The following is a 16,637-nucleotide window of genomic DNA, read 5'->3' on the forward strand; positions in this document are numbered from 1 at the left end:
CAAGAATATCTGATCTGTGCGTCTTATTTCGTGCTCTTTGCTTTGAGAGAGTCTCCTGGCTCACGCGTAGCTTCTGACGCACTTCAGTGCTTGAATAAAGAGATGCAACAAAAGAAAACACTCAGAAAATTTGATGTAATGTGTCACTAATGCCAGAAGAGGGTAGGCCAGTTCAAGGGAAATTTGCTTGACTTTTGTGCAGGTGGTAACTGGTTTTGGACTTCATGCACTGAAGACCTTTTCATTGCAAGTGTTGGGTATTCAGGTTGTCCTTGTGGCTGTTAGTGCTGTTGGTTATTTTTGTTTAAGTTTATTCTTGCTACTGCATGCTTAAAGGCTCATGTTTTTTCTTTTCCAGCTCCTATGTTAGGTTTGATATAATACGACGGATAATGACTAGGTTTTTTGGAGTTCAAGTTATCATGGTGATGGGAATCACAGACATAGATGACAAGATAATAAAAAGAGCCAATGAGGTAGGTGTTTGCTGCAATATTTGACCCAAACTTTTGGTATTTTCAACAGCTACTTACATGGGAAAATTACCTGGCTTTGTGGTTTGTTTTTTTTTTGTTGTTGTTGAGTTTTGTTTATTTTAATTAGTAGATAATAAATGTTGAGATTTCTGGTCCCCTAGCATGGCTGTAATGGGGCTGGGCATCGAGAGCTGCGTGGAGGTAAATGTTGTTAATAAGGGGAAGAGGCAGGGAGGGCTGTGTTACAGCACAGGGAGGCCAGCGGGGAACAAAAAGCTGGGATGAATCCTCAGCACAGTTGGAGGGTATCATAGGCCAAAAGCAACCCAAAACTTAGCAGCCAGTAGGCTTCTGGCTGTGTTCTGGAGAAGCATTGTGTGCCATCGATGGTTAAAGGCAGTATAGATAGCATTGCCATACGCGAGGCTGAGGGTGGTTCCTGAAAGGTGCCGAGCACCATCTAGCTGCAACGTCAGCGCCTTGGAAAGCTTCATCGGTCTTGTCAGAGTTAGTCACCTACATGAAAGTTGACATTGAGTCTAGGGGTAAGTCTTAGTAAGATGGGGGCTATGAGTGTTTCTCTGTTGGTTTTTAATTGGACCTTTTTTACCAGCTGAGCTTGGTGAATGATTATTCCAATTATTTTTTTTATTTTAATTGAAAGGCTGAAACACTGAGAATGTTTTACTTTGTATTTGAATTTTATGTTTTGTTTTTAGAATCTGTAACTTGTGTCTTCTGGATCATAAATTAATGTATTGGATCAAAGTGCAGTTGCAAGCTTTAAGCTAGTTTCTCGGAGCCAGAGGATTTGACAGCTGTCACTTTTATTTAATCATTAAGTAAACAGTTACTATTGCAGTTAAATATAGGGCGCTGCATTCAAACAAACACTAGCATGCGGCTCCTCTAGAAATACATGTGTGTTCCCTTAGTCCATTTACTTGCAGTTTTCTAAGGCGGTAGGTCATCTTTAAAAAAAAAAAGCCCCAAAACCCAAAAAAAAACCCCAGGCATTTTAAATCTATGTGTGTGTATTTTAAAGCTTTTCAGTATTGTCAGAACATTACGGAGACTTTATGTTTGAGGAGGGGGAAATGACATGATGTTTTAAAAGAATTTGTGTACACTGGTAGGATCAACATACCTAAGCTTGTTCTCCATCCTTCGGTGGGACTCATCCAGAGAAAACCTGAAAGTTGGCCATCTAGTCTATGATGAGCATGCTGCATGCCCTCAGTGGTCCTTTGGGAGAGAGAGATGAGTCTTTGCGTTTTGAACATCTGTCTGGACGGGAGGAATTTCCCCATCTCCCTCCTGTAGGCATCGTTGTCTCTCTGTTGATCAAAGAAGCAGCTGAGCTGTCTAAGGAGAGGAGTCCTGTCGCTGAGGTCTGGAAGAGCGCTCTCTCTGGTCTGTAGGCAGAGACATGCCTTCGTTTCTCAGTGCTGAGCGTCTTCCTCATTTTGTTGCTGGATGAGCATCTGGTCTCTCTACACCAGAACTCCTGCCTTGTCCAGGAGCTTGCCCAAATAGTTGTACCCACCTGTGCTCCAAAAATCAGACCCCTTAAAGATGCTCCAGTAATTAATTGGAAGTGATGAAACTGGATTTATTTTGTTAATGATTCAGTTATCTGCAAGCTGGAGAGACTGTGACGGTATGTTGTCTTCTGCCCAGTAGGTTCTCCTCAGAGAACATGTATAAGCTCACATTTGAAACACTTTGATATTACGCTTTTCCTTGCTAGGGCAGGTTTTGCTGTCATGTGTCTTTGAAGTCCTGGTCTGTTCTGAATATTTGAGAACAAGTGTCTTGTCATGTGCAAGTTGTCTCTTTCCTTTTGGGTTGCACTTTCTCGTTGCTTCTGTTGGGGGTCCCTGTTCCTTTCCATCACCCCGTGAACGAGAAGCACAGAGAAGGTGCTTGGGAGCTGCCGCACTTGGCAAAGCGTGGGACTGACTGTCAGCTCATTTCCCCTGATTGTACTGAGATCTATGAGTAACCGTGATCAGCTGAAATAGCTTATTTTTCTTAATCACTGAAAATTAATATCCTGTCTCATCCTGCAAGTCTCTGATCTGTCTTTCTGACAGGTAGGTGGTATTGGTGTCCCCTGCCAATAAGTTGAATGAATTTCACATCCTGTGTACTGTAGTATATCTTGTCACTGGAAATGGAAGACCCTCTCAAGAGGGAAAATAATGAGGGAGGGAAGGAGTTTGTTATTTTAATCTTTGGTTGCATTCTCTTAAAAGATATGTATTAATATTTTGGCAATTCAGAAGCATAAATGAAATACTACTTTAAAGTTATTTATAGCTTACGTCTCTTCCCCATGAATGTTGGATTAATAAGCCTTTCTGACTCTTTACCTTGGAGGCTCGTTAAGTCTTCCAATTAGCCATTAACTGTCTGATAGAAGATTGCAATATTTTATGTTATTACTTTGATTTATGATTTACTAATCTGCTTCTCTCTTTTTCAGATGAACATATCGCCAGTAGCTCTTGCTCGTATTTACGAAGAAGACTTTAAACAAGATATGGCTGCCTTAAAGGTACAGATACTTGAGCTTCTAAATTTAAGAGTATTTTAAAGCGATGGGTTTGGTAAGGAATCTGATTTTGACAGTTTGAGCTGAAAAAATAAATTGATTGCTTGTGTGATAGTGTTGCTTGGAAACTGAGTACTGATTTACCCTTTTCATTCTTCTGGGAGGACATTGCACACCTTTTGAGTAAGGAAATGTGGGGAAAGGCAAACTCTAGATTTTGAATGAACAAGTTAAAAAAAAAAAAAAATCTGTGTTCCTGACGAATTTTTTTTTTTTTTTACACCATGCAATAGAGCCTTAGTTCACAGATAGTAATTATTTACTATAACGCAGAAGTAGCCTGATCTAAAGCATATGAAACATCAAATATTCTTTCATTGACTTCAGGTGTCTTTTGCTTCTTGTCCAGAATACTTGTGAGAAGCAGCAAGGAGTAGGCCACTGGGAAAAATTAGTGGAATTTTTTTGCCACCCCTCAATTTTTTTTTTTCTGTATTATCTTAAATGCTGCTTATGAACTTTTTATGACACTTGCAACTTTTTTTTTTTTGAAAGATAAAATTGAGGAGAATGTTCATTAAAATTTGTTTCTTGGAGTGAAGGGACTTGTCAGCAGTGTGTTTCTTACAGGCTAATAAGATGTTACTCTTTCTTTGTTTAAGGTCCTTCCTCCTACAGTATATATGAGAGTGACTGACAATATTCCTCAGATAATTTCCTTTATAAAAACAATAATTGCTAGTGGACAAGCTTATGCAACCTCGCAAGGTAAGACATAGCAAGGCAACTCCTTGTTCAGCATGTGTACGGGAAATCAGTGCTGTTAAGTAATCCTGTTTTGGGATCAGATGAGATACCCTGTGCCAGGCTTTCCTTGTTGATTAACAGACGGTGTTAGAAACTCATTTGCCATGACGTGAGTGGGCAGAACAACTACTACTCAATTTCTAAGTTAAATGTAGGTCATTATTTAATATAACTGTTTACTGTAATGAACTGCTACCTAAGCTCCTGTGGGGAAGTCCTGGCCTGACTGCTACAAGAGAGTTGGGGGAGCCTCTGAGCTCTAAACAGGGTGCTGTAAAAGATCCGCTGCAAAGTGCAATGTATGGATTTTTATTTTTTTTTCTTTAGCAGAGCTGGTGGTTGTAGAAGCATTCGGGTGGGTTATAACTGGAGTAGCAGTAGGCTGCATTTCAGTCAGAGTTGATTGTGTACGGGCAGGGAAGAACCTGGGGAGATCTCCAGAATACAAAGTTATCCGATGTGCAGAATGAGAGCATGCAGTGAGGTTACTGAAAAGCTGGTAACGTGGAAACATGTGCCTATTACTTTTGCAGTGTTTCTGAATTTATAAATCAGAATTTCAAATGGGAGTTGAAGGGCTTTTTGTTTTGTTGTGCTTTCAGGGGAATGTTCCCACTTCATCATGAATGTGACACATCTTTGCTATAAAACTAAACATTTCTTTTTTATTAGGCAATGTTTATTTTGATGTTAAGTCTTGGGGAAAAAGATACGGAGTATTAACTACTATTTATCCTGATACCCAAGATGAAGCAGGTATGTTCATGGCACCAACTTGTTTGTGTTAATGCATTGTCTGAACTCGTGATGTATCTATCCATAAAACTTCATTCAGCAGTCTGAAATGGTTTTCTAATCTGTTGTGTGTAACCAGCTTTTTGGTTAAGACTTTTTTTTTTCTTTAAATTATTTATTGAGGCACTCACTGTTGCCAGTGCAAGAGGAAACTTGGTGGTCTCTTTTCATACTTGGTTCCCTTTATACCTTTGTTCTGGTACCCTAGAACAATTAAGATTCTTAATTTTATTTAAATACTTGGGGGTGGTACCTATAAACTTCATAGAGAGGTGGTGGTCTCAGCCATTGCACTAGCCATCAGTGAGATAGTCACGGGTAGATGCTGGGAAACGCCATCTATCACGTTAGTGTTTGGGCAGTTGCAGCCTTCTGATGCATGCTAACCAGATGAATTTGGTTCTTTCATTACTTACCCCTGGACTACTGATAAGCAGCCTGTTTGTGTGAGGAGAAGCAACGTCTTGACAGGCTGTGCTAGAGGATGCCTGTACCCTTGGCTGGGTGGTTTTTGCTGTGATTGTCCAGCTGCTAAGCAGGATTGCTGAGCCGCTCTGTAGTTTCCGTAAGTTGGATCTGATCAGGTCTCCGCATTGGAGAATCTGAGGCAGATCTCCTGCATCCTTTGCACGCTGAAGTTCAGTATTTCTTCACTGAAAAAAATCTGTCTGCAATTACTGAAAACGCCTGGCAGGCTGATGCTCAGGTGAATTGCAGCCAGAAACTTCTTGCAGCTCTACTCTGGAGTTGTTTCAGTGTTACAGCTCGAAGAGGGAATGCGTTTTGTCGACAGTAATTTAGAGGCAGTTATTGACTGCAAAGGCAGCCAGCAGCCTTCTGGGCCAGCAGGTCAAGGGAGGTGATCCTTCCTCTCTGCTCAGCATGAGGCAAGACATGCCTGGCATGCTGGGTCCAGTGCTGGGCCCCCCAGTACAAGAGAGACATTGGTGTACTGGAGAGAGCCCAGCAACCAGCCACAAATACAGTGAAGGTACTGGAGCATCTTTCCTATGAGGAAAGGCTGAGAAAGGTGTGATTGCTCAGCCTGGAGAAGAGAAGGCTTGGGGCACCTTACCCATGAGTACAAATACCTGATGGGGGCAGTAAAGAAGGTGGAGCCAGGCTCTTCTCAGTGGTGCCCAGTGACAGGACAAGAGGCAATAGGCACAACCTGAAGCATGGGAAATTCCATTCAAACCTAATAAAAACCTGTTTTACTCTGAGGATGGTTAACAAGAACATATTGCCCAGAGAGCCTGTGGAGTCTCCATCTTTGGAGATACTCAAAACCTGACTGGACACCATCCTGGGCAGCCTGCTCTTAGCCGGGAGTTGGATTAGGTGATCTCCAGAGGTGCCTTCCAGCCTCAAACATGACTGATTCTGTGTTTTACCCTGTTTCCCCTCAAGTCACTTAAAACTAAATTTACTGTTATTTCTAAAGGTTTTGTCTGTTGTTATAACCGAGAAGGTGAACAGTGCTTTTTTTGTAGCAGTATGCTCAAAAAAAGCCAAAAGAGGGATGGAGTCAACAAGACACTGGTCAGCCAGAGCTTGGCAAACTAGTGAAAGAGCCAAGATGAAACACTGGTATGGGTTGCCCAGAGAGGTAGTGGAGGCCCCATCCCTGGAAACATTCAAGGCCAGGTTGGATGGGGCTCTGAGCAACCTGATCTAGTTAGTGGTGTCCCTGCTCACTGCAGGGGGGTTGGGCTAGATGACCTCTAGGGGTCCCTTCCAACCCAAAACATTGTATGATTCTATGAAGAAAATAGGTTAATAAATGTTACCTCATATTACCAAAATTTCACATAATGTTACACTTGTGGAAAGCAAAGAACTGTTGTGGGTAAAACTAGGGTTGTATTTCTGCCCCCTTATTTCTTATCAATTTTGAATGATGAAGCAGATGTAATGGATTTTTGTACTGTGTTTCCCTTAATATTGCATGATGTTCTGAGTAAAACCTCGCTCTGTAGAATATCAATAAAGTACAAGCGGAATGGCTCAAGAAAAATGACCATCTGATAGATCTCCAAAAATAGCTATGAATCATCGTTAAAATGTGCTGATACTGGAATGCTCCAGAGATTGGTTCAGACCCAGTGATAAACTGTGGTTTTGTTAGCGATCTGAAATAAGTAGAGGAAAGAAGTAAATGTAGCGTCAGCTGCTGATAAAACAGATGAGCGGTGTTAAATAAGGGAACTTAAAACAGTGCGAGTTGCTTGCCAAGCTGGATCCCTTCAAGCCAAATAGGTTTATTCTGCTGCATCAGTCAAACGCGAGCTCGTGTATTTGTCAGCAAAAAAATACAGAGCTCAGATCCCCATTCTGTAGCTCCTGCCAGGGAGCGGGGTGTAACCCACCAGGGCTTAGGAACCAGCAGAGATGAACCGTCCTCTGCCATACTCTGGCAAAAAAGGATTAGGTCCTTGCCTGTGTAGTGAAGGAAGCCACAAATGTAGCCGGGGAGGAGACCTTTGTAGAGAAGCCGTTGATGAAAATGGTACTGGAAGGTTGCTACTGTCCAAGAACAGTTTTGATTCTCATCTCTGTGTTGCTCTTGGTTCTATAGAATCTGACCCAGAAACTCTTTGTGTCCCAGAGAAAAAACTGTGGGTGGGGTTTTTTTTTTTTTTGTTGTTGTTGCTATTGTTTGTGGATTTTGGTTTGGGTTGGTTTTGTTACCTTTTGTGCTGCAGTGCAATCTGGTTTTCCTGGGAAACTGGCTGATAAGTAACTAAATGAATGATGTAAAACCAGAGAAGGCCAAAAGGACTAAAAGGATGGGGTGTATTTAAGAATCTTGAATCCATCTTTTTAGCCTGCAGAAATCTAAACTCTTTTTTTTTTTTTTTTTTTTTTTTTCCTCCCCCCCCAATGCTTGACTGGGAAACTGAAAGCCCTGTGTAAGGGGGAAGGGAGGAAAGATGCAGGAAACTAAGTTGAGCAGAAGAAATTAAAATCTGAGTAGTTCACTAAACACGCATTTCAACTTGCTTCCATTTGCTCATTTTTTTTTCTTTGAGACATATTCCGTTAACAAATCACTTATTCTTGGCAGCTGATACTGATAAACGACATGGTAGCGCATTTCGACTTGCTTCCATTTGCTCATTTTTTTTTTCTTTGGGACATATTCCGTTAACAAATCACTTGTTCTTGGCAGCTGATACTGATAAACGACATGGTAGAGATTTTGCCCTGTGGAAGGCTGCCAAGCCTCAAGAGCTATCTTGGACTTCTCCCTGGGGAAAAGGAAGACCTGGATGGCACATTGAGTGTTCCACAATATCAAGGTCAGATTTCTCGGATTTTAAATCTAGCACTGGTTTTTGTTTTCAGCCCCAGTACAATGGTAGCAGCAGTGTTTCTGATCAGCAGAAAGCACCAGTTTTAATGTGAATACTTTGTGCAATTTGGGATGTCACGCCTGGCCCAAACAAACTCTGCCCCACCTTAATGGCATAGCTGTCTTGCTGTGTTTTGGTGTCTTCCATTGAGACAGTCTCGGCTATTTAAAATATGCCATGCAGGAGCACACAGTTGATTAGCAAGTCTTTTAACTTGAACTGAGTAACCAAAGCTTTAGGGAAAGTGACGGTACCTCTTTCATTTGCCTCCCTTCCACTTCTTGCAGTCTAAACGGTGGGGGGATTCCACCCGGCCCCACGCCAGCGTATGAGATCTCGCTGGCCTTATCTTAGCAGCAGTCGTGGATGTTCCCGCTAATCGTCCAAGCGGTATTCAGCTTTCTTTAAAAATCAGCCACAGCATCACATTTTCTGATTTCTCTGTGACGGTATACTTTGTGGGCACGACGTGAATTGTGTGTAGCAGCATTTTGCTTGTAGTTGGCTTAAATTAATTTGCTCTTAATTTGGAGTTTTATTTTCTCCGCAGATGGTAGTACTTTGTCCTGCGCTGTATTAACTTATGACCTATCAATTTGTATTTTAAAAAAAGAGACTTTAAATCTCCTCTCCTGCAAAATTGATAGTGGTACTTAGTTTTGCATTAGTCTCAGATCTTATTTTGGAAGCTAATAACAAAATTATTTAGATCTGGCCCTGTTTAACTTCAGTTTTCAGCCTGAGCTGAAAGTAGATGGAACAGGTGCTTCAGGTTTCTTTTTCATGTGCTTTGCTGGTGCACCTGGGGTTCTTAGTCATTACTACCTGACTGTGAAAAACATTTGTAAGGGTGATTTTCTGTCTGTAAATAGCTTCGGCACTGTGAAACAGTTCTTGCAGCAACTGGAGTGCACAAAAACATGCTGTATTTGAAGTGCCACCTGTGACAGAAGTGCACAGGTAAGAAGTGCCAATTGCAAAATGGCCTATCTGCTAATGTGGTGGTCTTTATAGTCTGCATTTCTTTCTGTAAAAACTTACTTTACTGTGGCTGGATAAGGCTCCTGCTGTGTAAATAAGAGTTGACCCATGCAGAGCATAAGTGTAGTAATCTTTGACTGTGACAAATGCAGAGCTTACTTTGGTAAGTTACCTAAAACCTTTTGCTGTCCCAATCAGCTGTCCAAGGCCCATTTTAAGCATTACCTAATTACCTGCCTGTTTTGCCAAAGATCTCAAAGCACTTTAAGTAAGCCAGGCGAACTAACATGAAAAGTCTTTGAAGAGCGCCTGGGGAAGGTGAATGAGAAGGGCCTTGGTCTCTAATGCAGCCCTGGAGGAGGGAACCACCTGCCGTGGCTTGGGTCTGATCTCCTTTCTGGAGTTTCCCTTGCGGTGAGATGGGCTGCTCCTCTGGCCCCTGAGCATTTCGCAGATACACCTCTCCCCAGCTCTTTGTGGTTTCGGTGGAGGAACCGGCAAGTGGCCAGTGCTCCTCTGCAGATGGCTCGAGGGAAGGCATGAGTCAGGGCTACTTCTATGAAGGTCTGTGCTTAAGCTGGCTTTGGAGCAGACAGGAGGAAGCAGAGGAGCTCGAACTTGGGAAATGGCAACAGCTGGTTTTTCTTCCCTCCTCTCTTCTCCTTGTTTTCTTTTCTTCCTGTGCCCCAAATGCTTCTGCAGAGCCATCATCAGTCAGGGTGTTAATAGGGTGTTTTGTCCCAAAAAAGGATGAGAGTATTGATATCTAGCCAGCTACCAGGAGCAACTTGTTAACGTGACATATGGAAAGACTGTGGGTGTCTGTGTGTACACACACGTGCAAGTGTGTATGTGGCTTGCCTTTTATTTTCTACTCGTGTAGACCTTGCATCTTCCCCAGCTTGAGTGTCCCTGGTTTCTGGGGAGTTAGCCTCAATTTACCTCCCTGTGAGTAGGTAAGCGTTGTCTTCGTTTAACAGGTGGGCAAAATGAAGTTATCAAGTTGCCCAGCATGACCTAGCAGGGACTTGCTGGAGCGGCGGACCGAGTGTAGCAGCCTTGACTCCTGGTGTTTAACTAGAAAGCGTCTAGGTCTGTCCTGTTGCCACATGAATACTTTGCTTCCAGCCCCCAGCATTTGCAGAGACACCAAGCCTGTGGGTGACCTGCACGGATGCAACCGTGCCGTTGGGATGAGAGGAATGGCCTTGGGAGAGCAGAGGCACCGACACTTCTGTTGACATTGTAACAATACAGGACTAAGGATTTTCTATCATGACTGCATACAGTATTGCCTGAATTCTTACAGAAAAGGTACAAGATGAAGAACAGTAATACCAAAGGTATAGAAACGTTCATCGCTTTGAAGTTGTTAGGCTTGCAGATGAAGGCAGCTGTCTGATACTGAAACTGTAGCAGAACAAGGAAAGGAGGTATCCTGCTTGCCATTCTTTCAGTTAAAAAAAAAAATTGCTCCTACTAAGAACTAATTGCAGGCAGATACAGGTCCTGTCCATTACAAGTTCTGCTTCAGTTTCGGTATCCAAGATCTGTGTAAAGTCTTGTTTTAAAACTGCAATCATTAAATTGTGTGCTTAAATTTATGATGTTTCATCTTATTCTTTTCTGCATTTCTTTTACAAAAAGCTTTTTTAGTGTTCTACTTACCGATCAGGAAAATATTATTACAGTGCAGTGTTTGGAAAGCATCTGGACATCCATACCGGTGGAATAGATCTTGCATTTCCTCATCATGAAAATGAAATCGCACAGTGCGAGGTGTATCATCAGTGTGAGCAATGGGGGAATTACTTTTTGCATTCTGGTAAGTAAAAACATTTATTGCTTGAGAGGCCTGTACAAATGTTTGGGTTTTTAGGTTTGGCATTTGAAAATGGATGCTTTACTACAGGTGACCAAGTTCCTGTCCTCACTAAGCAAAGAAACATAAATGAGAGTGAATCTTGAAACTGTAGAATGAATGCCTTTATTAATAAGCACTTACAGGGAAATATTCCTGAATTTCTTCTGGGGAAATCTCCAAATAATACCAGTATATGCGTTGCCCATGTATACTGTTTACTCCTAATTAAAAATGTGGAAAGAATCTCATTCCCTTTCAGCTGAGTTTCCTCAGAATTCGAGGGTACTCTTTGTGATAGGCTTTCTTTTTTAATTGTATTTTGGCTGTAACAGTCCTGCGGGAAGAGGGTGGAAATAGTAGATTTTTTTTTTTTTTTTCTATATGTGTTTGTGTAGTCCTCTTAAAACCACAAATTCCTTCTGTCTTAGAACCCAAACCCACAGTATCTGAAGGCAGGGAATGGAGGTGGCAGGTGGGCAGGTAGCAGACTGTAATGTTTTAAAAGCATTGAGGACAGAATAAATGAGTCTTGTTCTCCAATGTGTCTTGGCACCAGTTGCTTTTGGGCTTTTAAAAAAAAAAAAAAAAAAAAACAAAACCAAAAGGTGGGGTGGTTTTTTTTGGCATGCAGAATCAAATAGCCTTTGTTTGTAAATACAGTGAAAGGCTTTTAAACATTATAAGAAAAGACATGTGTACTACTGGAAATAAGAATGGAGAGAATGCCAAGATACATGAACTGATGAACCAACAAAGCTCACTAAGTTGTGATCCTGCAGAGAAATACCTGAGCTGGGATGTTCTGTATGGTCTGAAATGTAGGGGAAGCCTTGCAGGCAGACTCTCTGCTGCAGCAACTAACCACAGGACGTTCCATGTGCGCAATTCGCATATCTGCAACTATTTAAATTCTCCTGGGAAGCCTTTTTTATCCACCAGCAGCTCTACACCTAGTGATGGGTATGAGAAACAACATTCACGCTGAAGACAGAGTGAGTCGGATGCTTTGGTCTGCTCTGGTCAGGCATGATCAGCGAGGTTACTGGTGGGTAGAGGTAAGGAAGTCTGTGACATCTGTGGACTACATAAAGACCACGTCACTCACCCCTCGGTTCTGCAGAAAAGTGGAGACATTGAGTCTTGTCACTATGGTCCCTTAAACCTCTCTAGCGCTCTGACTAACTTCAATGTCTCTCTGCTTTCCTGTGGCGTGTGGGTGACTCGGTACTGGTGCAGCCCATAGATGTCACCGACCTTGTCTCTTCCCCGAGAAGTGACCTCGCTGACTGACTGTATCTTGCTAAACTGTACCGAAGGGTCTTTCATTCGCTTGGTCTTCAGCATGCAATACTGCCTGGCATTACGTACATCTGCTCCTTGCTGCCTTTGCACGACAGTGCTTCAGCAAAGTTTGTGCTGTACAGTGCTTTGAACTATGTCGTTGTCTGATGGTACTAGCGCTGTTCCTGTTGATGGAAACCTTGAAATTTGTTCTTCCTGTTGCAGTCATGGTGGTTCTGGGTGGTCTCGAAAGAACTGAAGTCAATAGAAAGTCAGGTTCAAATCTGCAGCCTCTCTTCTTGCTGAACAGCAAGACTTTGTGCAAGAAGTCTTGGTGAACTCTTTTGAGCTGCTTCCCTGAGCAAGAGATGCAGAGTTAAGCCTGTGTTATGCTCTGGGAATTACTGGGGCTTTCTTTTTTATATATATTTGTACTGTACGGGATGAATATTGAACTAGTTTCAGTTCCCAGTGTAGAGCCTGTTACAAATCAGTAGCAGTTGTCCAGAAGCCAGGGCATCCTCCAGGGTGTGCTTTGCTCCTAAAGTGCTGGGGGGTTCTCTGCCCTTCCACTGAGATGCACTGATTGCTGCCAGGTGGAGCCTTCTGTTGAAAACCAGTGAATCTGACTTTTTAAGCTTGGAATTGAAACTATAGGGGAAATATTCTTTGAAACGTAACTAAAGAGGAGTCTCTCTCTCCTTTTTTTTTTTTTTTTTTTTTTTTTTTTTTTTTTTTTTAGGAAAAAGAAGAATGAACTTAATTCCAAGGGCAATTTGTACGCTGAGGTTCTCTAGGAGCTGACAGATTACATTCATTAAGTCAAAAAATTTTGCTGGAGGATGATAGTGTGAATTATTTAGGGCAAATGAATCGGCTTCAGAAACAATTTATTCTGGTAACAGACTTCAGAATTTTAGCAGGCTCAGAATTGGAGGAGCAATCCCCATTAGAGGAAGAAAATCCCTGCACTGGGGATAAATCTTCTTATAAGGACTTTATTTTTAGACTACTTGTACTCTGGGAAGAGCGCCAAGCCGAAGTTATGAAAATCCTTGTATTTTGTGATTCTCTAATGAAATCATTCTAAGTGCTGAAACTCTTGAAGAGGAATATTCTTTCAAATTCAGATGTTACCTGCACCTTATTAGGAAAACATAATCAAACTATTTTAAGCTTGGCTGCCTAAAGTTGAGTCAGTCAATATTTAGGCAGCTTTGCAAAACAAAAATAATCATTGTACCCAGGCTCTTCCCCTTCTCCCAGGAGATGTTTGTGGGTTTTACTTGAGTCTCAAGAGTTGCAGGCGTCCAATCCCTCTTGGCAGCCTGAATGTTCTTATTGAGGGCCCCGAGTTTAACCATGCAGTGATGAAAATGGCCTCACCTGCTAGCAGTCAGGACAAACACAATGAAAATAAGGTTTGGGGTTGATAGTAGATTTCTGCTGTAGCCGGTTCTGTGTCCATAGATCTCTTGATTCTTTCCTACTCTCCATAGTGTTGTGCAAACTTAATTTCCAGGTGGTCAGGGTAGGGCTGGAGGTAGCCTCCTGATGGAGAATCCCCACTGCATTGAATCATTGTCAGATATAGCTGAGAAGTGTAACCAGATGCTTTTCACATCCGTTTAGCAGGCCTGAGCATGTTGCTTTTGTATCCAGATGAGCGTAATGGGGATTTTATCCGCCTGTGCAAGATCGGGGGGCGTTCCAGGCAAGGCGGCCAAAGCAGCACTGTGCAGAGTAGCACAAAATTCAGACAGCTGCTTGGGCTGCTGAGCAAGAAATGCCACCTCTGCCACCACCTGTAAAAGCAGAAGTGTGATCATACCTTGTCCTTGCGGAGCACTCTGAGGCATTGGTAATGCTGGACTGCCAAATGTGAAAGAATGCAGAGCGCTGCTGTGGTATTAAAGAGTAAAGTTCGTGCTTAAAAATCTGCTTCTAAGTACAATTAAGTGCTGGATTCTGCAAGTCACAAAGGGCCTGAAAATTGCATGTTAGTTGTGGGTGCTCGGTAACTTACAGGATTACTCTTAATAGAAGCTAGTTAAGGCTTTTAACAGGGTTTCTGAAATGACGCTGAGTAGTCTTTTATTGGCTACCTGTTCGCCATCTCTCTGGTGCTGTGAATAATTGATGATTTCCATCAGCGGTGGTGCTGTGGCTAGCATGGACGAGGCCTGGGAATGTATAACCTGAGGCTGCCAATCTCCTGTCTTGCTTCAACAGAACTTTCAGTCCTGAAGCTGTACTCTCCTAAATGCGATGGAGATGGTTGCTGCCTTTTTCATGTAACACAGCCCTGCAAAGCAGTGGTCCGTGCAGATGTTGAAAGCTCTAGCAATGCTCAGACATTGCGTTTTAAAATAAGCTAATTCAAATTAGGCATCATAGCTACATCCCTCCCCTTCTTTTTCTCCGTCTCCCAAAGTCTTGCCGAAATAGGGAATGTGTGGAGAATCCATTTTACACATAAAGTAATTTGAACCAGCACAATAAACTTTTGGATTAAAAAAAAATAGTGTAACAGCCACCAGCAAGTAGTAAGTACACAAAATTGTTTTGAAGTATTGTAATGTGAGATCACTGGAAGGTCTTTAAAGATCTTAAAGTATTTCTGGAAAGTCAAGAGTAACAGGTAAGGTACTTTTCTGTGAAGATTGGAAAGTATTTCCTTGCTTGCTTTTTTTATCAATTTATTTTCAGTTCTGAGCAGGGATACTTTTTGGTTTTTCCTCATTAATGTCTTTGCTCATGGTGGTGTGTTGGTTTTGCTTCTTGGGTTTTTTTTCTAAAAAAGTTTTCTTTTCCTACGCTTTAAAATTCACCCAGCCAAGCTGACGAAGGAGAGGTGTGCAGGACTGTAGGCAAAGCTATTGAAAGATATGTTACATGATGCATTGAAATGGTTGGTGCATATCTATCACAGCATATGCTGCCTCCAGCGTTTTCAGTGTTTCAGTGCAGTCTCTTTCATTCACTCCCCATTGAAAAGCATGCTCATTTATTCTGATTAATTTTTTTTCTTCTAGGGCACTTGCATGTTAAAGGAAGCCAAGAAAAAATGTCCAAGTCATTAAAAAACTACATAACAATTAAGGTAATTTATTTCTGTGAATTGAAGCAATGTATGTTTGTAATACGTAAATATTAATCAGCCCTCTTTTGAGAAAACACTGGAGCGTGTGCTTACACTGCAGCAAAAGACCTGAAGCAGAGTGTTTCTCTAGTGCTGGTATACCTGTTATTGTGGATCTGGATGTAGGAAACCTGCTTGGATTCAGGGTTTGCTTATAATGTGGATCTCACTGAGCCGAGGCCGTTTGTAGGAGCAGCGTTTGTGCCCAATACCAGACTTCTGCATTATTGGTTTACGGCTGGACTCAATGATCTCAAGGGTCTCTTCCAACCTAAATGATTCTGTTCTGTAGTGGCAGGTTCTCATCTGTCCGCTTTTAATAGTGTGTATGCTTTTAGGACTTAGGAAAGAGCGGATGTTTTTCCTTCTTCTGCTTTAGGTGAAATGGGACACTGTCAGCATTTTGTTAGGAAGCTATTAGGTGTCCTGCAACCACACTATGCCAGCGGTCTCTCATATTCTCCTTTATTTTTATACAGTCACCTTGCTGATGCTCAGAGAGCTTTGTCTTTTGGCACCCACAAGCCATGTGAACGTGTCCGGTTTTACTGCACCCCAAAGTTTTTGCTGTAGCCCAGAGTAGGGTTTCTCTGCTGGGTGTGTGCCATACGGCTGTGTTTGGCCCTAGGGTGGCTCCCGTGATGGCTGACAGCTATTGCCTGAAGTGGGTAATTTCCTTCCTTTAGACAAAGCTTGAGAGGCTGTTTCAGCACATATGTTCCCCTTCGCCCTCTTGGAAGACTTAATTAAAATCCCTTTAAAAAGGAGTTAAAAATGAGCTGCTTTAGTCTTAATTCTCCTGATGCTGTCTGGGTACAGTTAAGCCCTGTCTCCCCCAGAAAAATTACCCGTCGCTCACAATTTTCACAGAAATTTCCCAACTCTCAGCAGAGGTTGTGGACAGGGCAGAGAAATGACCACGAATGCAATGCATGCAGTTAAAAATAACGTATAGAAACATTCCCCTCCACATCTGCAGTGGGACTTCTTTGTGTTGAGAAAACAAAAACTTCAGGCCCATCTCTCTTCCCTTGTGGGTCTCTGCTTTTAATTTCTGCCCTGAGACATGGCTAACAAGTATTACTCCTTCCCCGTAAGCAATTTTCAGTCTAGTGAAACAAACTTCTTCCCATACAGCCTTCCTGCATTTTGAAAGTTAAGCCCTACGTGGAAGTCTTTACGCCCGCTCTGAAAGAGGGGAGGCCTGTCTGGGACAGGGCCTGCGGCGTTCCCTTGGGCCTGCTGGCGGCCATCTGCATTCCAGGCCATCACCCAGGCATGGCTGCCCTGCATCCTCCATGTCCAGCTGCCCCCTTTTCCCTCCCCTTGTCCCCTTCTCAGGTTTTTTTTTTTTTTTTCTTTTCTTTTCTTTTTTTAA

General features: G+C 42.3%; 1 protein-coding gene across 6 annotated transcripts in view; it reads left to right on the top strand.

Moving 5' to 3' along the window:
* The first annotated feature begins 360 nt into the window (after nucleotides 1-360).
* Nucleotides 361-16,637, top strand: part of CARS2 (cysteinyl-tRNA synthetase 2, mitochondrial) — a 34,861-nt gene continuing 18,584 nt past the window's right edge. For 2 of the 6 annotated variants that reach the window (XM_035901142.1, XM_035901138.1), the window contains exons 1-7: nucleotides 361-476; nucleotides 2,965-3,036; nucleotides 3,696-3,801; nucleotides 4,513-4,596; nucleotides 7,808-7,937; nucleotides 10,664-10,797; nucleotides 15,153-15,220. In XM_035901142.1, coding sequence (XP_035757035.1) covers nucleotides 393-476; nucleotides 2,965-3,036; nucleotides 3,696-3,801; nucleotides 4,513-4,596; nucleotides 7,808-7,937; nucleotides 10,664-10,797; nucleotides 15,153-15,220 — 678 coding nt within the window. In that variant the 5' untranslated portion in view covers nucleotides 361-392. Of the gene's footprint in view, nucleotides 477-1,608; nucleotides 2,573-2,964; nucleotides 3,037-3,695; nucleotides 3,802-4,512; nucleotides 4,597-7,807; nucleotides 7,938-10,663; nucleotides 10,798-15,152; nucleotides 15,221-16,637 lie in introns of those variants that run through there. The other 4 variants (XM_035901139.1, XM_035901140.1, XM_035901143.1 and 1 more) reach the window with 4 other exon arrangements.

Source organism: Egretta garzetta, unplaced genomic scaffold, assembly GCF_000687185.1.
Source record: "Egretta garzetta isolate BGI_Z169 unplaced genomic scaffold, ASM68718v1 scaffold168, whole genome shotgun sequence".
Lineage (NCBI taxonomy): Eukaryota > Metazoa > Chordata > Aves > Pelecaniformes > Ardeidae > Egretta > Egretta garzetta.